This window comes from Amia ocellicauda, chromosome 12 (genome assembly GCF_036373705.1).
Source record: "Amia ocellicauda isolate fAmiCal2 chromosome 12, fAmiCal2.hap1, whole genome shotgun sequence".
In the NCBI taxonomy this organism is placed as follows: Eukaryota; Metazoa; Chordata; class Actinopteri; order Amiiformes; family Amiidae; genus Amia; species Amia ocellicauda.
This window is the reverse complement of record NC_089861.1, coordinates 15,784,810-15,805,406: the sequence shown is the minus strand read 5'-3', so window position 1 is coordinate 15,805,406 and position 20,597 is coordinate 15,784,810. Positions and strand designations below refer to the sequence as shown.

At 36.9% G+C, this 20,597-nt stretch overlaps 1 protein-coding gene across 4 annotated transcripts in view; it reads right to left on the bottom strand.

The window, feature by feature from the left end:
- The window catches only part of dclk2a (doublecortin-like kinase 2a), a 100,227-nt gene that overhangs the window by 22,347 nt on the left and 57,283 nt on the right, over positions 1-20,597 (bottom strand). For 3 of the 4 annotated variants that reach the window (XR_010821186.1, XM_066718453.1, XM_066718454.1), the window contains exons 3-6: positions 15,850-15,979; positions 11,681-11,785; positions 7,612-7,662; positions 100-194 (exon numbers count right to left, since the gene is read on the bottom strand). Coding sequence is in view for 3 of the 4 variants with exons in the window: in XM_066718453.1 (XP_066574550.1) it covers positions 100-194; positions 7,612-7,662; positions 11,681-11,785; positions 15,850-15,979 (381 nt within the window). In the remaining variant the exon portion in view is untranslated. The remainder of the gene's footprint in view (positions 1-99; positions 195-7,611; positions 7,663-11,680; positions 11,786-15,849; positions 15,980-20,597) is intronic. The other variant, XM_066718455.1, reaches the window with a different exon arrangement.

Sequence of the window (20,597 nt, the reverse complement as noted above, 5' to 3'; positions counted from 1 at the left end):
AAGAAGATAAAATACTTGATATAATTATATATATTTTAATAGTATTACTATTATTTGGGAATGGACAATTTTCTATTAGAAGCCGGGGGGAAATCTTACCTTGAGGCTCCGAAGGCTGGAAGGACTAGTTGGAGAGGAGCTGGAGGATTTGTTTGACTTGGGTGTAGACATCTGGCTGGCAGGGATCCCATTGACTGGTAGAGAGAGGAGATCATAATAAATATATGTAAATGTCATTGCACATTGTTTTCCATCAATGTTGACTTTCCAATCAGAAGAATTCCTTATCCTCCAGTTGTATAAGAAAGATTTAACTCCCAAAGGCTTTTTTCTTGACATTTACTTTTGTCGTGAAAAGATTCCAAACTGTGCTCTTAAGTCCCGCTTAATTTATTTAATTCCTCCAAAGCAGAATTTTCTAATGCACCTCATCTTTACCCACATTAAGGAATAAAATATACCGCAAGGCTAGGAATTACTTCTGGGAAATCACAGACACAAGGGCTAACATAGCATGACAAAACAACAAAGTGACCTTGTATGTGAAGGAAAGCAGTGCTACAGAAACTCACATGATACATAAGAAACAGCTGGAAAAAATATATTATTAAAAATCGTCTGTAAAACATTACATTGTACCGAAATCTCAACACTGTAAAAAAACAACCACAAATAAATAAATACATCATGTACAAAATTAAATGCAAAAAAAAACATTTAAACTTAAATCTGATCTTTAAATATAAATACAGACCATATATATATATATATATATATATATATATATACACACACACTCACCTAAAGGATTATTAGGAACACCATACTAATACTGTGTTTGACCCCCTTTCGCCTTCAGAACTGCCTTAATTCTACGTGGCATTGATTCAACAAGGTGCTGAAAGCATTCTTTAGAAATGTTGGCCCATATTGATAGGATAGCATCTTGCAGTTGATGGAGATTTGTGGGATGCACATCCAGGGCACGAAGCTCCCGTTCCACCACATCCCAAAGATGCTCTATTGGGTTGAGATCTGGTGACTGTGGGGGCCAGTTTAGTACAGTGAACTCATTGTCATGTTCAAGAAACCCATTTGAAATGATTCGACCTTTGTGACATGGTGCATTATCCTGCTGCAAGTAGCCATCAGAGGATGGGTACATGGTGGTCATAAAGGGATGGACATGGTCAGAAACAATGCTCAGGTAGGCCGTGGCATTTAAACAATGCCCAATTGGCACTAAGGGGCCTAAAGTGTGCCAAGAAAACATCCCCCACACCATTACACCACCACCACCAGCCTGCACAGTGGTAACAAGGCATGATGGATCCATGTTCTCATTCTGTTTACGCCAAATTCTGACTCTACCATCTGAATGTCTCAACAGAAATCGAGACTCATCAGACCAGGCAACATTTTTCCAGTCTTCAACTGTCCAATTTTGGTGAGCTTGTGCAAATTGTAGCCTCTTTTTCCTATTTGTAGTGGAGATGAGTGGTACCCGGTGGGGTCTCCTGCTGTTGTAGCCCATCCGCCTCAAGGTTGTACGTGTTGTGGCTTCACAAATGCTTTGCTGCATACCTCGGTTGTAACGAGTGGTTATTTCAGTCAAAGTTGCTCTTCTATCAGCTTGAATCAGTCGGCCCATTCTCCTCTGACCTCTAGCATCAACAAGGCATGTTCGCCCACAGGACTGCCGCATACTGGATGTTTTTCCCTTTTCACACCATTCTTTGTAAACCCTAGAAATGGTTGTGCGTGAAAATCCCAGTAACTGAGCAGATTGTGAAATACTCAGACCGGCCCGTCTGGCACCAACAACCATGCCACGCTCAAAATTGCTTAAATCACCTTTCTTTCCCATTCAGACATTCAGTTTGGAGTTCAGGAGATTGTCTTGACCAGGACCACACCCCTAAATGCATTGAAGCAACTGCCATGTGATTGGTTGATTAGATAATTGCATTAATGAGAAATTGAACAGGTGTTCCTAATAATCCTTTAGGTGAGTGTATATATATATATATATATATATATATATATATATATATATATACTTAATTTGTCAATAATCCATAGCTATTAAGAGTACAATATTACTTTGAATAAGACTGATATTGGAGGGCTATGTAGGGCTAACTGGAGAAATATGTATTTAATTGAGTAACAGAATAAAGATCACATTTATATGAATTATACGCCAGATGTTCTGTTGCAATTTCTGTACTCAGACTTCATTTGTTCATTTGTAGCATACACCCAAGTGTTTGTGAAGATCTTTACTCAGCACACACTGAATTAAAAATAAATAAATAAGAATACTTTCTGTAACTGAACATTTTAATGACTACAGTAAACCCCAAAGTAAGATGCCACTTTCTTCTAATCATAAATTTAACAGCTATGATGTACAGGTTTGTAGTTTGCTATGAGCGGGTTGGTCAAAGTTTTTATTTAATCCGGCCCCTAGTCTCATCCAAGTTAATTTATTGCAGATGACGGAGCTATTCCCGTAGGGTTTCCATTTCCCAGTATATTGTTCTCTTTCTTTCTCTTCATATTCAAATAATATAATCTTGTTATAGCTTGTGGCAAGTCCATATAATCTTCACAAGACAGTGTAAACATTGCAGCATTTATTTATGTATTTATTTATTGTTCTGAGCAGCAATTACACTCAAGGATGAAAGGTAGTCCGGAATTCCACAGATTAGATTTTGTTAAGGCTGAAAACCCTCCAGCTGATAAACACTATCAAATACATAAGTGTGGTTAGCGTGTAAGGACTAAGTAATGTTAATTAAGGATTCAGTATTAAACACTGATATCTCAAGTTGAAGTTTGACAAACCCTTGCACTTGAACAAATTAAACATTCACAATCAACAACTCAAAATGTAATTACACATGTAATTCCAAAATGATTCATACTTAAAATTCTCAAGAAATAATCTCCACACAAAGACATCAAATACATGCAGCCGTTTAATTCCCTTGATTTTCATGTTATTTACACTGCTGCTAAGAAAGAGTATGCTGATTTATTTTCCTATCAAATATAGGTCAAACTAAATTATATTGTCATATTAGATTTCTGTTTACTTCTGTGGGCTTGATAACTAATCAAGGACTGTATTATGGAAATGGGAAGTGGAAATTCTATTCTATTCACATTTCCTCCAGTATGACCAATTATGCATAAGCATAATTAAATCTGAAAACATGCACATGATTCTTAAGTATAGACAGACTGGATTTTCTTGCTTTCCTTAAACAGAAAAAGGATATACAGAAATCCCTTGGATAGTAAAAAATAGTTTTAGAAAATATGCCATAGCTGTACCAAAATCATTGTCTAGAATTATTTTTGTACAGCTATGGTAACTGGTGGGTTGAGTTCCCAACCAAAGGAAGACACCAGTAGAGTATGTTTCTTCCAGTCAGAATGAGGCCAATCACCTTAGCAGTATATATTCCCTAGTGAGAGGTTTGTTTAAAACAGTTTAAATCCCACCCTGGTTATACCAGCATGCATAACCGGGGGATTTAAATTGCCTTCACAGGCCCTATTCTTGAGGCCTCAATCTTTCTAAGACAGAATCAAAGCAAATTGTCATTCTAAATGTGTTTTTCCTTTATACTGTTCTTTAAATTAATGTGCAAAATGCAGTCATTTCTGTGGATGTGGCAGGTCAATGGCACAGAAAATGTTGTGTTAATTTAAAGTTTCTTTGATCCATATAGAGCACATTCTTTTTAAAGTTTTAAATACCCTTTAAATGTTGCATGGCACTCCTGGAAGGGAACATATACATTTTCTTCATTTCATACTACAGAAAATGATGAGTCGTAACTGAACATGAATTGTGTGGTCCGAAGTCGGAAAAGCTAAGAATATGTGTCATTTCAGCCATTACAGACACCCAAGTATTACTCCACTAGAGGGGGACATTATGCTGACAATGCCTTTTTGTATGTTTTCTAAATTTGATTTTAATACATTAAATATATTCATAGCATGCCATAGTTGCCAAAAATAAACCCCCCAAATATCTGAAGTTAGAAACTCTGGGACAAGCCTGGAGGTCCTACGTAACATGCTCTCAATATAATTGAGGGCATTTCTTACTGTCAAATTGGAAACCCAAACAGTAGAGAACACATAAAGAAAAAAATAAATCAATAGTTCCTTTTCACTACGTCTTTGGTGTACAAGCTTCCCAGCACAGTCTTTAGCAAACTGAAACAGGGTTTTCTTTAGTATTTGCTTGTACTTTGTTCCATGCATTTTTACTTCAATCCTAACCAATCCTTCCATTCTCTGCTGAGAAGAAGCATCCATAGCGTGATGTTTCCACCACCAGGCTTGACTGTTGGGATGGATTTGACTGTGAGATGTGCTGTGTTGGGTCTGCACCAAACGGAACACTTGGCATTTAGACCAAAAAAGTTCAAATTTAGTCTCATCATTTTTGCAGGATCACTCAGGTGCTTTGTTGCAAGCTCCATGCATGCTTTGAAATAGATAATGTTTTGTAATGGCTTCCTTGCTACCCTGCCATACAGGCTAGTTTTGTGAAGTGTTCTGGATATTGTTTAGAGATGCACATTTTCATTGAACAGTGTAGCTCTTTCAAAGTTGTTGTTGCCTTCACAGTGGCATCCCTCTCTTTAGATTCCTCCATGCCTGGCTGCTTAGTTTGCAGGGACAGCCTGATCTAGAGGGGACTTTCATTTCTTGATTGAGTAGACTCTGCTCACAGGGATGTTCAGAGACTTTGACATTTTTCTGTACCCTTCTCCTGACCTGTGCTTTTCAATAATTTTATCCCTAACTTGCTTTGAAAGCTCTATGCTCTTCATGATTGAGTTTTTTCTTGAAATTCATTACGTGACCAATGAACCTCACAGAGACAGGTGTTTTTATTCAGAAATCATGAAAAACACTTTTAATGCACGCAGACAGGGGCCATTCAACTAATTGTGTGGCTTGTTAAGGTCAATTTATGCACCTTAATGTAATTACATTTGCTACATCAAAAGGTTTGAATACTTATGTAAAACACAACTTTTCCATTTTTATTCAATAAAAACTCTTTATTTACTTTTCTTTTTGTTATAGCTTTGAATAAGTGGAGTATGTACAGCACATTCTTTCTGATTTTAAAAGAGTCATGAATACAAGCTTTAAAGCAAAGAAATGTAAGAACTGTGAGAGGGTCTGAATACTTTTGCAAGGCACTGTATATAGTGGTGTATGTGTGTATACAGTTCAATGTCAAAACGTTCTAGAAATTAGTACTTAGATTAATAACATTGTATCTTGGTAATATAATATTCAAGACTGTTAGTTTCTCTATATGGTTTTCTTGTGTCCTATTACTTTCAATAATAATAGTTTCCAGAGCTCATACATATTCAGCAAGTGGGATTTATAAAGGTAAACTATTTCCATTTGAGCATGCTACCACCATTTTCTTTATAATTACTAACAGAGAATTGGCATATTGTCAAGCTATCAAATGAATTTTACACTTCACTGAACATGTATCAGTACAAGTCAATACATTTCATCAGTACATCTGTAAGTTAAATGGGTCTTTAGAAGACTGCATTGATTTGGGTAAATGGTACTGTGGGATAATGCTGATGTTTTGGAATATCTGATTGTGACAACTGTAAAATGCCCTAGGTAAGGGTGTCTGCTAATAAATAATTACAAATAAACTATTTTTAAATTATTAAATTTAGTAGTAAGAGAATGGTAGGATAGTTTATCTCTCTCTCTCTCTCTCTCTATATATATATATATATATATATATATATATATATATATATATATATATATATATATATATAACTATTAGATAATCCATTGAAGTTCCCATATTTAAAGAACATGAACAGTTCCTGTAAATTGTAAAGTTAGTGATGGGGTTACTGTATTATTCATAATCGAAAATAGTCATAGAATTTCTAGTATTGATCAGCAACTATATTTAGCTTTTCTAAATTGTATATCTGCCTTTCTTTCTGTGTCTTGAGCAGTCTGTGGCAGAAAGACACTTAGTTCTCAAACACGGATTCTATTGTTACTTATGATGAGTGAGACAAAATCCAGCACATCTCTCTCCTCCAATTTAAAGTTTTCCTCCTCCACAAAAGCCAGTAATAACAAACAAAACTACTACCTACATTCAAAACCTGTTCCTATGACCTGTCATAGGGTGAACTCTATTGTAAGTCTGAACATGCCTGTATATACATGTATATACAAACACTCAGGAGATGCCATGTGGCAAAATGTTTTGTGGTCTTACAAAACTAAAATGGAACTCTTTGGCCTAAATGCAATGCTATATGTTTGGCACAAACCCAACACACCCCTTCACCCAAAGAACACCATCCCTACTGTGAAGCATGATGGTGGTAGCCATGTATGGTGATTTATCTCAGCTCATGTATTACAATCAATAAATGCCTACATGTATATGAAACAAACATAATTACAACACTAAAACATCAAATATGATTCTGAAATATCTCAGAGTATGTGTATCACACCAAAAATACACCGATCAGCCATAACATTATGACCACCTGCCTAATATTGTGTAGGTCCCCCTTTTGCCACCAAAACAGCCGTGACCCATCGAGGCATGGACTCCACTAGACCTCTGAAGGTGTGCTGTGGTATCTGGCACCAAGACGTTAGCAGCAGATCCTTTAAGTCCTGTAAGTTGCGAGGTGGGGCCTCCATGGATCGGACTTGTTTGTCCAGCACATCCCACAGATGCTCGATTGGATTGAGATCTGGAGAATTTGGAGGCCAAGTCAACACCTTGAACTCGTGATTCATCAGACCAGGCCACCTTCTTCCATTGCTCCGTGGTCCAGTTCTGATGCTCATGTGCCCATTGTAGGCGCTTTCGGCAGTGGACAGGGGTCAGCATGGGCACCCTGACTGGTCTGCGGCTACGCAGCCCCATATGCAACAAACTGCGATGCACTGTGTGTTCTGACACCTTTCTATCAGAACCAGCATTAACTTTTTCAGCAATTTGAGCTACAGTAGCTCGTCTGTTGGATCGGACCACATGGTCCAGCCTTCGCTCCCCACTTGCATCAATGAGCCTCGGCCGCCCATGACCCTGTCACTGGTTCACTGCTTTTCCTTCCTTGGACCACTTTTGATAGGTACTGACCACTGCAGACCGGGAACACCCCACAAGAGCTGCAGTTTTGGAGATGCTCTGACCCAGTCGTCTAGCCATCACAATTTGGCCCTTGTCAAAGTCGCTCAGATCCTTACGCTTGCCCATTTTTCCTGCTTCTAACACATCAACTTTGAGGACAAAATGTTCACTTGCTGCCTAATATATCCCACCCACTGACAGGTGCCATGATAACGAGATTATCAGTGTTATTCACGTCACCTGTCAGTGGTCATAATGTTATTGCTGATCGGTGTAGATTTAGATTACATTGCTTATAAAACAAGTGCCTAATGCAAAACTTCAAAAAAAAAATTAAATGTTCTGCCAGTTAAACACTCTAGCTAAGACATCTGCATATAACTGTTCTAGAAGAGCAGATGAAAGAGGCTCACCTGGGGATTTGATTGGAGAATAACCTGTGGAATAATGTCCACCTCTTCTTACTGCATTCAATCGGGTAATACAGAGATAGGGTAGAAGACAGCAGGAGAAAGAAAGATAACAATATAATGAAAACCATTGAGAGGGTTACAACATTGTTAAGGGTTCACTCAACCTGCTTTTTTTCATGAGACTTCTTTATATATTTTTCTGTATCTTCTGCCCAAGACTGTGTTTAACTAAGTGACCTAATATTTAACCTCTAAACCCCTCATTCTGGTAATATTATGTATTATAGTAACAAGGGATAAATCTCCCAGGATGGCATTTGATATTTTTAGGTCATCAAATCAATCTGACATTCTTCAACAATCTACAACTTCTAAAGGGTGAGCAGACAACAGTTACCCTTTATTTGAAGCTATGTTTAACCATCACAATATGCTATACAGAATAATACATTTGACAGCAACAACTGAGGTCAAATGCTAATACAAAGATATCAGATTTTAAATATTAATTTGGTTATACATATTTGCATAAGCAAGTAGTGATGTACAGTTTCCCTTTCTTAGTAGGCCATTAATGTCTCAAATCTTTAAAATATGCTGTTGGAAGACAGAAAAAATAGTATATAGAGTCTGAGTCGCGACCCACCCGTGGAGGTTCCCCAGGAGGTTAAAAATGGGCCGCCAAAACAAAATGTAGATTATCATTTTTCTCTCTGGTTTTCTCTGAAAAAACAATAATATATACTATCTGCAGTACACCTGATAGCCACATGAGGCAATACACCACAGGCATGGCTATTTAGTGAGCGGCCAACTGGTCCGTCCCGGACCAAAAACTCAGTGACAGCAAGGTGTCCCGATCACCAGTGTCGTCCGTCACCGAGTCTAGACCCAAAACTGATAAGCACAGACATTCCAGCTGACACAAAACAACATATGCCCCGTTTCCACCGGCTGAGCGTCCGGACGCGCTGTGAGTGCGGGGAGGGTGAGCTCTAGAGCTCCCCCTGCTGGCTTCTCAATGGACCAATTCCAAACAGTCATGGACTCCGCTTCTTCCTTGAAGATTATGGACCTATGAGACACCTTAATTAGTGGTGATCTGAATGATAAGAACTTAATTCCAGTTTTTTTTAACCTCCTGGGGAACCTCCACTGAGGACACGATTCACTATCAGAAGTGAAGATGTGCGCTTGGCTTGAGACACAGGGAGGAGATCAGAGACATTGTGTCGGAAGATATAATCTCAAGTGCCGATCGGAGACAATGGGCCGGATTAAATCAAAACTTTGACCCACCCGCTAATAGCAAACTGCACTTAAATGCCTTAAAAAAAAAAAACTTGTGTGAAATCCACCTTAAAAGAGTGGTACAAGAAATGAAATTGGGTGACACTGAACTAGGCCTATATCAGTTCGTTATTTTCCATCACTTGTTTATTGATAGCTATGCCATTTATAAATGCATATACTTGTGAAATTAGCATAATTCTGGATTAGCGTCTCATCGGAATATCCAGTGCTAAATAAAGCTAGCATTTGGATGCTTTTGCCTTTCACAATGACTTATAAATGTGATATGGGATTTTCCGTTTTAACAAATAAAGACAAAGTACAGAAATAGACTGAACTCTGTGCCTGATATGCTCATTGCCCTCTCATTCTATATACCTGACTGGACTGTGATATTGACAAAAATCAATCAGATCAACTGTTCCATCAGTTCTGGAAATCGATTGAAGTATTTAGACAGGGCTGCCAGTGCGCAGGTCTGCGCAGCCACACAGGACATGTGTCGAAGGTTACAAACCTGTCAAAACTAAGTTCGTGTCAAGCGTTTAGGATCTCTAGCTGCATGTTTTAAATCCTCATATTGCTTTTTTATTACTTGTTCCACTTTATTGGCTAACCTGCTTGTTGTCTTGCTTACTTTGTTTTGTCTGTATGTTTACACTGTGCTGCTTGTATTTGTCATTGTGGTGTGCATGTTTGAGTTGCTACTGCATACTGCCCGTTATCTTTTTGCTGTGTCTGTTTTGACTCTTGCTTGACTCGTAGTGCTCTGTGAATGATAAGAGTCTGATTTTAAATGTTCCCAAATTTTCAACTTCACATCACTGGGGAGTTTGTTACAGATTGTGACGACTCTCTGTGTGAAGAAGTGTCTCCTGTTTTCCGTTTTGAATGACTTGAAGCCCAATTTCCATTTGTGTCCCTGGGTGCGTGTGTCCCTGCTGATCTGGAAAAGCTCCTCTGGTTTGATGTGGTCGATGCTTTTCATGATTTTGAAGACTTGAATCAAGTCCTCACGTAGTCTCCTCTGTTCCAGGGTGAAAAGGTTCAGTTCCTCAGTCTCTCAGTAGGACATTCCCTTCAGACCTGGAATAAGTCTGGTTGCTCTCCTCTGAACTGTCTCTAGAGCAGCGATATCTTTCTTGAAGTGTGGAGCCCAGAACTGTACACAGTATCCAGATGAGCTCTAACTAGTGCATTGTACAGTCTGAACATTACTGCCCTTGTTTTAAATTCTACACTTTTGACAATATACCATTGTTTGCCTTTTTTATTGCTTCCCCACATTGTTTGGATGGAGAAAGTGAGGAGTCCACATAGACTCCTAGGTCTTTCTCATGCGTTACTTAATCTACATCTGTACCTCCCATAGTGTAATTATAGTGGATATTTTTGTTACCTGCATGTATTACCTTGCACTTGTCCACATTGAATTTCATCTGCCAGGTGTCGGCCTACAGCTAGTCCATCTGAATAGCCTGTGCTGCCAAGATTGTATCTGCTGAGCCACCTATTTTAGTATCATCTGCAAATTTGACAAGTTTGCTAACTATCCCAGAGTCCAGATCATTAATATAGATTAGAAAAAGCAAAGGCCCTAGTACTGATCCCTGTGGAACTCCACTAACAACCTCACTCCAGTTAGAAGCGACTCCTCTAATCGACACCCTCTGTTTCCTATACATCAACCAGTTCATAATCCATCTACTTACATTACCCTGAATGCCTACAGCTTCCAATCTGAGGATCAGTCTTTGGTGTGGAACCTTATCAAAAGCTTTTTGTAGCTCTCTTGTTAAAAAGGTTGGAGACCCCTGGTTAAGATTAAATCGACATAACGTGCATATACTCTCCCAATCAGTAACATTGCTCTGAGGCAGGATGTTGAACTGATCTCAATGACTTATTTGTTGCACACAGTAATTCAGCAATAGGATTATTTTTAGCAAATGTGTAGGAATAATTAATACGTGAATGTATTTCAATTTAGCAGCAATTTTAACATGCTGTTCTGTTTAAAATTGTCCCAGAATTGTGTGGCCAGGTAGCAACCCTACTTAATGAAGAAAGAATGAACGCTCTGGTGATATGATAACAATATTCTCCTTAATGAGAAATTGGGGCATATAAACTTTTGTCAATGCTTTTTTGTGTAGTCATTGTTACTTGGGTCGTGAAGGTTTGCCATTCTAAAAATGTGGGTCACCGGAAAAAAAAGTTTGAAAACCACTGATATAGAGGATGTAGCTCCCTTCTCCCCTTCAGAACACTATCATTCGGAAATTGAACCATGATCTCATGCTTCTGTCATGTGTGGTAGATACTTGCATATCAATACCAAGGAAGTGCAGAAAAATATTTAGTTCCCCTAAGCAAATTAGCTTAATTTTAAGGTCACACAGCACAAATCACACATAGGCAAGGACTTCAGGACAAAAAACACAGATGATAATGAAGAGAAAACCAGGTAAAGGATGGGAAGAATGCATATTATAGTATATTAGGTATTCAAGGAATATGGATTTAAATCACCCATTGCACATAAATGCATATTTACCTAATGTAATGTAACATATCACTCAGCAAAACAGTGACTCCAAACAGACCATCAATAGGGAAGGTCTTGCTATTAATTGTATTTGCATTTATTGGAGGCCAATGCCTGTTCTATTGAAAGGATTCTTTTAAAACAGGTTTTAAGATGAGTAGAGGTACTAGATCTGCTGAACATTCCAATGGCTTTTCTGACTGTTTTTCTCAGGGCCTGTTCCTCTACCTGAGCCAGGGGACTTGCTACGTCGCGAGGGTCCAGGGCTCTTGGATCCCGACTGCCGTCCAGGAGTGGCAGAGTGTGAGTATGGAGACTTGATCACCCGACACTCTGCAGAAACAATGGAATTTCACTCAGGCAGAGTCACAACTCCCTGCACCAACTCATATCCATACATTGCAGCTCTCTCTTTTCAATTTGTTTCAAGAGAGTGCTTTCACTATATCTAAATGTATTGTTGCTGTTCAGTCTAAGGTCTATGCAGGGCTAAAGAGTAGGGAAAAAGTGGAATGGAGAAGGAATGGACAACTGTATGTACAGAAAGAAAAACAATGGATGAGGTTATGAGGTAAATGGTAGTGTTGGGGTGCATGGCAATACATGGGGACTATCAAATATAATTAAATCACAGAAATATGATACAGTAAAAAGAACTGTGAACAGAATCTGCAGGCTTACCAGTGAAGCATGTATTTAGTTGTATGTACTTCCTTGACCCAATAAGATGTGTGTGTGTGGGAGTGCGCTGTGTTTTGTGTGTGGAAAAAATAAATAAATCAGCAAATCCAGACAAACTCCATGTACACTGTGAATAATTAAAAATGGATACTTAGCTAATGAATTAATATAATGATATACTGTAAAACCACATTGTTAGACATTTTAGTAACTAGTCTCCTTTAAAGCAGTACAACCAGAAAAAAATATAAAGTTACTACTTAATAACAAATAATCTAATTTCAGTATAATTGCAGTGACAATGAATGGTTTGAAAGAGCAAACTAAAATATTAATACAAGTTCCTTAAACATCAGAACTAACATTGATATGAAAATATGTTGTAATTATTTTGATGTCAGGTACCAGTGAGCTAAAGAAACTTTAGTGTAATTCACAATATCCATTTCCATCTAGTATTACAAAAAATAATAACAGGGCTTCTATGTTTTGCATTTGCTGTTGGTAAATTTGACCTGTAATTAGGACCTCAAGCCCCAAAATGTCAAAATAGTGTCTATAGTAAACAAGGAAACAATTCTGATGTATTACAATAAATACATTATTTTAAACACAGAATTCACCCTGCGTAATTAGTGGAAATGTGAATTCACTTTCTAGAAAAGCAACTAATTGTAATCGTATTCTTGTATTAACCAAGGGGATTGAAAGCAACAACAGTGACCTGCAAGACATTGTTATCCACCTTTTTTCACACAAATGAACCAGAAGCTTTTATTATACAGAACAGGCATAGCTCTGAACTACACTGTACTGCCCAGCAGGTGCCACAATAGTAAAAAATAATGGCTATTAGAGGAATTTATCCAAATGTACTATACTAGTACTTGGGACATAAATCATTGGAACCCTACTGACACCTGTAAAATGAATCCTGTATTCAACATTTTTCAAGAAGCAAACTAAACAAAATTAATCGACAAATCTTTAACTTTCCAGATTATAAATGTCCTTTTAATTCATGACAGCATCTTGACCTTTTTAATACTACAACACACCTCAAGCAGGTTAATGAAAATTCAGTTTTGCTTCACTCTGACAGATTTATATCTGGAATGCTTGTTTTAATTGCTGTCTTACACAAAACATGACAATAAAGAAAGGAAAGATGGCAGAAGCCATTATTTTGCCTTTACAAATATTTTCAAAGATTTCCAGTTGAAACATTCTGTACACAATACTATTTAATTCAAGCTCATTTAAATGTTTGCATATTAGTATCTCAATATTATACTTATGTCACTAGGGTCATTGGAGATCCTGAGAATTTTAGTTTTTCTAAAACTAATATTCTTTAACACCAGAAGGTTTTGTGATTATGTTTAATCTCTAGCTGCTTTTCATCCAGAGAAAGAAATATCACCCAATAACTCACTCTGTCATTCAAAATGATAAAAACCTCCTAGGTGAAAATAAATATTACATTAAACTCTATTTAAATGATATAAAGCAAAATAAAATGGACTTACTCAAATCCAAATATCCCAAACATCCTCACACACAAGCAGGCATTTTAACCATAGGTACAGTGTTATCACATTTTACTTCTAAGTAGAAATTCTGAATACATGTGAGGTGTAAAAAAAAGCAGTTAGCAGGGTATTCTGAAACTACGCCGAAGTTCTTATTCTGCACTGCAGGAGAATGTATAAATGGCTGAAAAGGTCATCAAAGCAATTCATGTTTTAATGCTTACTCTCCAAACTGAAGCTTCCGAACAAAGTAGTCTGCTCTGACAAACACTCCCTGAATCTTCAATAAAGGAGACTCCTATACACTCTTATACAACTTTGTACAGTAATAGTTCTATTTACCTAAATTGTTTTAAAACTTGTTTCCCCACTTGATCTAGGTATAACAGTGCTTCCTTTAGCAGGTTCTACCCACAGTGTTCCTTTGTTCAGTCCTAAATGGCTCTGTACCAACATATATATATATATATATATATATATACACACACATACACACACATACATATACATATATATGTATATATATACATATATATATATATATATATATATATATATATATATATATATATATATATATATATACGTATATGTATATATATGTATATACGTATATGTATGTATATATGTATATATACACTCACCTAAAGGATTATTAGGAACACCTGTTCAATTTCTCATTAATGCAATTATCTAACCAACCAATCACATGGCAGTTGCTTCAATGCATTTAGGGGTGTGGTCCTGGTCAAGACAATCTCCTGAACTCCAAACTGAATGTCTGAATGGGAAAGAAAGGTGATTTAAGCAATTTTGAGCGTGGCATGGTTGTTGGTGCCAGACGGGCCGGTCTGAGTATTTCACAATCTGCTCAGTTACTGGGATTTTCACGCACAACCATTTCTAGGGTTTACAAAGAATGGTGTGAAAAGGGAAAAACATCCAGTATGCGGCAGTCCTGTGGGCGAACATGCCTTGTTGATGCTAGAGGTCAGAGGAGAATGGGCCGACTGATTCAAGCTGATAGAAGAGCAACTTTGACTGAAATAACCACTCGTTACAACCGAGGTATGCAGCAAAGCATCTGTGAAGCCACAACACGTACAACCTTGAGGCGGATGGGCTACAACAGCAGAAGACCCCACCGGGTACCACTCATCTCCACTACAAATAGGAAAAAGAGGCTACAATTTGCACAAGCTCACCAAAATTGGACAGTTGAAGACTGGAAAAATGTTGCCTGGTCTGATGAGTCTCTATTTCTGTTGAGATATTCAGATGGTAGAGTCAGAATTTGGCGTAAACAGAATGAGAACATGGATCCATCATGCCTTGTTACCACTGTGCAGGCTGGTGGTGGTGGTGTAATGGTGTGGGGGATGTTTTCTTGGCACACTTTAGGCCCCTTAGTGCCAATTGGGCATCGTTTAAATGCCACGACCTACCGGAGCATTGTTTCTGACCATGTCCATCCCTTTATGACCACCATGTACCCATCCTCTGATGGCTACTTCCAGCAGGATAATGCACCATGTCACAAAGGTCGAATCATTTCTAATTGGTTTCTTGAACATGACAATGAGTTCACTGTACTAAACTGGCCCCCACAGTCACCAGATCTCAACCCAATAGAGCATCTTTGGGATGTGGTGGAACGGGAGCTTCGTGCCCTGGATGTGCATCCCACAAATCTCCATCAACTGCAAGATGCTATCCTATCAATATGGGCCAAGATTTCTAAAGAATGCTTTCAGCACCTTGTTGAATCAATGCCACGTAGAATTAAGGCAGTTCTGAAGGCGAAAGGGGGTCAAACACAGTATTAGTATGGTGTTCCTTATAATCCTTTAGGTGAGTGTATATACGTATATATATATATACGTATACGTATATGTATATGTATATATATATGCAGCACTGTAGAGTAGTAGTTAGGGCTCTGGACTCATAACTGGAAAGGTTGTGGGTTCAAGTCCCAGGTGGGGCAGTGCTGTTGTACTCTTGAGCAAGGTACTTCACTTAGATTGCTCCAGTAAAATGCCCGGCTTTATAAATGGGTACAAATGTAAGTTGCCCTGGATAAGAGCGTCTGCTAAATGACAAATAATGTAATGTATATATATAAAAAACAAGATTAAATTTGAATTTTCCAATTTCATGTATGTTAAAATTGAATAAACCTACCAGTCACAAAGGCTGCAGAAGTCTTACCACTGTGATCCAAAACAAAGTCATCCTGAGCATAGCGGTACTTCTCTGGTCCACAGGCAATAAACACGTCATCATCTCCAAAGAAGTCCTGCAGACATGTTATCTGACAAAAACAAAATAACAGAATGAGTATGTTACATTTTTAAATTTCTGATCAAACATGGTGCACCAAAAAAGGCTTAAACATATAAGCATAAAATAGTGTTGAATGAGAAAGAAATACAATTTGTTAGTTCTGCAGAAGCCATACATAACCCCAGTAGGACTCATCTGAGAAATAGTGGTGTATCTCCATTGTGCACTTTTAAGAGATACTGAAAAATAATAATACAATTTAAAATGAATCCATGTGGTTAACTTATATTTGCATAAAACAACTAATATGAAGTATATAGTTTAGGTGAGCAAAAACACATTAACACGATTCTTTAGAGAGATGGTTAAAATCATCAGGAGACTGAACATAAATTAAAATAACTTGCACTGAAGAACATACTACAAATACTATGGAATTATTGACCAGTCTTCAACAGAAAATTGAATATTCATTTAAGTTACACAGCAGAGATGTCTTCTCTAGTGAGACAAATGAAATATTGCACAAATCTGTTAACTGTGATCTATATGCAAATTAAATGAACCCCAAACTTGATAGTATTTTCCTGACACAAAAATGAATCTGCTGAAATTTGCAAAAGGGAACCTATTAACCTAGCCCCGAAAATTTCACCTGGTTAATTATAATCACTTGTTAGACATATGTTGTCTAATGGATATTCCTGGTATGAAATCTAATAGTTTCACAGACATTTCATTATATTTTTATGTTTTAGAATAAGAAGCAGTCAAAATCTTCATCAATCAGTCACCAGTTGGTATTACATACGGTTCAATGCAGAACTGTTTTGTAAAATGTTGGGTCCCATATTTCCTGCAAAATGGTTCAAATAACTCCTCCTACATGTTATTCAGTTGTAGTTTTTGCTCCACTGCATTTACAACTGTGCATTAACCTCAAGCCAAAATGTTCTGATATTTGATTTGTTGTATTGTCGTAGAGCTGTAGATATTTGCATACACTTTACATAACACACATGATTATATATATATATATATATATATATATATATATATATATATATATATATATATATATATAAGCTACTGTTTTCTAATTCTAAACATAAACACATATATCCTAAAGCACTATGAAATTAACTCTGATGATTATACTAAAGTGAAATGTTTCTTTTGCAAGCTACTCAAATGTGAAAACAATAGAATCACAGATTTGTTTCTATAAATCAGTTACAGGCTTTAACTTATCATATGTGCTACTGTTCCCATGACCAACAGATAAAGCAATGAAAACTAAGTCTCCTTAACATGAAATCTGGACATCCAAATTAACAAACTGCAGAAATCCACCCACAGCGAATAAGCTGACGCACACCTAAGTAAATCATGCTGGTAAAGACTACACTGTGCGTCAATTCAGTTGCCTAGGAGATGCGCAATCACTGTACTTTTGACAATCCCTTTTCAGACACTTTAGCCCAAACAGTGAAATGTATCTGCTGGGGCAGCAGATCTGGGTAATTACATACTGACAATAGATTGTCTTGTTTAGTCCAGTGATATATGTTCATCTCTTTTAAAGATAATATGTCCAAAGGATAATTCTCAGGCAAATTTCACCAATGTCAGGATGAGAATCCCGCTAGACAAACTGGCTGAAGAGATCACGGTTTACCTCCCCACTTATCATACAGAAGCACCATGAGATCTGGACAATTTGCAGACCAGATGGAACCACTAGCAGTACTTACACTTTCTTCTAACAATGAAATGGCCAATGTCACGGCATTCGCATTTCATCCTGTTCTGCAGGCAGATGGAATTATTGCTGGTAACTGCCTGTTGTTTCACAAGTGGACCAAAAAAGAAAGAAATATAAGAAAAAAAAATATTTCCCAAGGAGAACATCATACAACTGCTTCCTGTGTAATTACTCATACGAACAGTTATTACAATGTACTTAATGTGTAACAATGATTAACGGTATATGTAAGCACACAATTGTAACTGTTTGTAACTACATTTTTTTCTTAAATGTAAATGTGATTACATATATACAACTGTCTCCAAAGGTAGCCTCCTGGTGGGTATCCTTACCAAATGCCTCAATGGGCGGAGATCTTGAGGCTTGAAAATTGGGACCAGTTTTATATGTGATCACATGTGTATTTAAGAAAAAAACTTAGTTACAAATGTAGTTACAAGTGTGTACTTACATATACTGTTAATCATTTTGTACACATTAACTACATTGTAATAATGCATAGTTACAATGTTCTTATGAGTAACTACAATGTAAATACACTGTAACTGGGAGACTTACTGTAAAGTGTTACCTCCCAATCATATATAATAAAAAGGCATATATGTTTCAGGCACATTAGGAATCCTGGACAGAGATAAAGTAGACAAACAAAAATAATCACACATAAAATAATTGGCACCAATAATACAAAAATAGAGTATAAGAACAAATCACAGAATATATGCTCCACTGCAAATTCAAATCCACTGCAAAGTAGAAACATATTCTGTGGAGTGAGTTTTTCATGTCCATCTATTCTATGTCACACTTAGCCAACTATGTTATAGATAGATTGTTAAGTAATATGAACAGTTAACTATTAGTTTAAAAACATTTTGGAGATGGGAGTTTTTACTTTTAAAAAGGTTACAATTAAGCTACAAAATGTAAAGTAATCAACAGATTTTAACTGCCAATGATATTACATTAAGACTTACAGACGAGACTGTTTTTATGTAACTATAATATTTCAAAACAGATTTAATGTTTTAATGACTACTTCATGATGAACAACGTAAATATTGAGATAAATGTTAATATAAAGATTTATTCTAATTGAGTAATATTTCTCTGAGAACTTTGGAAAACAAATGCAGCAACTAGACTATGCATTCTGCAGTAGTCATTAAAGTCAAATCTGCTCAGAATGGTTACTGTTCACAATTCTTAGTTGGTCCACCTCTGGGAGATATCCCCATTATGGTACATAATTGTGAGCAGTTTTGTGTTTTCCTCTGTCAGCAATTTATTATATTCACTTTCAGATCGGTTTCTGATAAATTGATGACTGCTATTAACTCTATTAATGCATTGCATGTGCAAATTTGGCATTAAACATAATGTTTAATGTATCGGCAGATGGATTTAATTTCCCAACAGAACCTACATTATTTAAAATGCCCCATTTAAAACACCAAGTCAGAGTTTCTGACATTTTCATAGCATTGGAATTGCAGCATCATCGTTCCTTAGACCGTTGTCAGGACTGACATTCCACTGACCTAAAATACTCTGCGCAACTGCACAGACTGCAAATACCTAGCTAAACAGCCGACAAATCTTAACTGCTGTTGAGAGTATGACTTAATTGTCGACATGCGAGTGAAGGTCACATTGACATATCAGAAGCTATACAATTGTAACTTGTATTGTTTGTTGTTTTCAGCGGTACCTACAGTAGTAAGTGTGAAGTGGCATGAGAAGCAGCACTTTTTATTAACATTTCATGTATGGAGGCTGAAAGGTCTCAAAAATAGTTTTTTCATGCATTCTCAAGATGTGTTTTTCATAGCTTTGTTATGCAAACACTGTGCTGCTTCAATGTATTATTATATATATGCGTGTGTGTGTGTGTGTGTGTGTGATATATATATATATATATATATATATATATATATATATATATTGTGCATGTTTAAATGACTTTGTTGTAATGTGTTTAGGTGCCTAATTCGCCCACCCCCCATCCCCTCCAAATTCGGCAATTCCGTCCATGTTCTCTGCAATGCAGATTTCATAGGGCCTTACAAATTAGTTAAATTTGGTGATAAAGAGCTCAAGTTGAAAGAAAACCTGAAAACATTGTGGATCTCAAAGAAGAGAATATTGCTTCACTGACTTAGAGGAAAAAGTAATTTCTCAAGAGAAGGGGGAATAAAAAAAAATTGAATTGTAAAAGACAAGGCAGCTGCATTGTCAAATTTGCCATAGCTCACAGGGCCTGTGCCTCATAAGACCACTCAGGATCTGTTGAGCATTAAAGCAGAACAAACAGACAATGTATTGATTGATTTAATTCCACACCAAGCAGTTTATAACATTAGGTGTTTAACAGTACAATTAATTTTATCAATACCACTTAATCATGGTTCAATTGTCCCATCATAAGAAATAGAGAGAAAAGTGCTGCAGATACAGTATGTATGTGCTGACTTCACACTTATGGAAATAAACTTGATTTGGCTCTTAAAGGAATAGGATTATTTTCAATGCCAGATGGAATGCCATTTGCATTAGGCAATGCATAAATAAAAGGAAAACCTCAGTGTCAGCTATTTCAGTCCGGTTTACTAGCAGGCATTTGAAATGTCCTTCAACAACCTTACACATAAAACAGATCAATAATATTTATTTTAATAACCATATATTGGTTTTAGTAGAGACATATTAAGAAAACTACTGTATAAAAGATGCACAGCAGTCAGATTAATACATTGATCTAATGAGAAGCCTTCCGATTGTCTAGGAGTTACAAATATCCCTCTTTCATAATATCTGAGGCATTACACATGTTGATCGCTCATCTTCTGAGAGTTATATGTAAATTAAAAGCTGACCT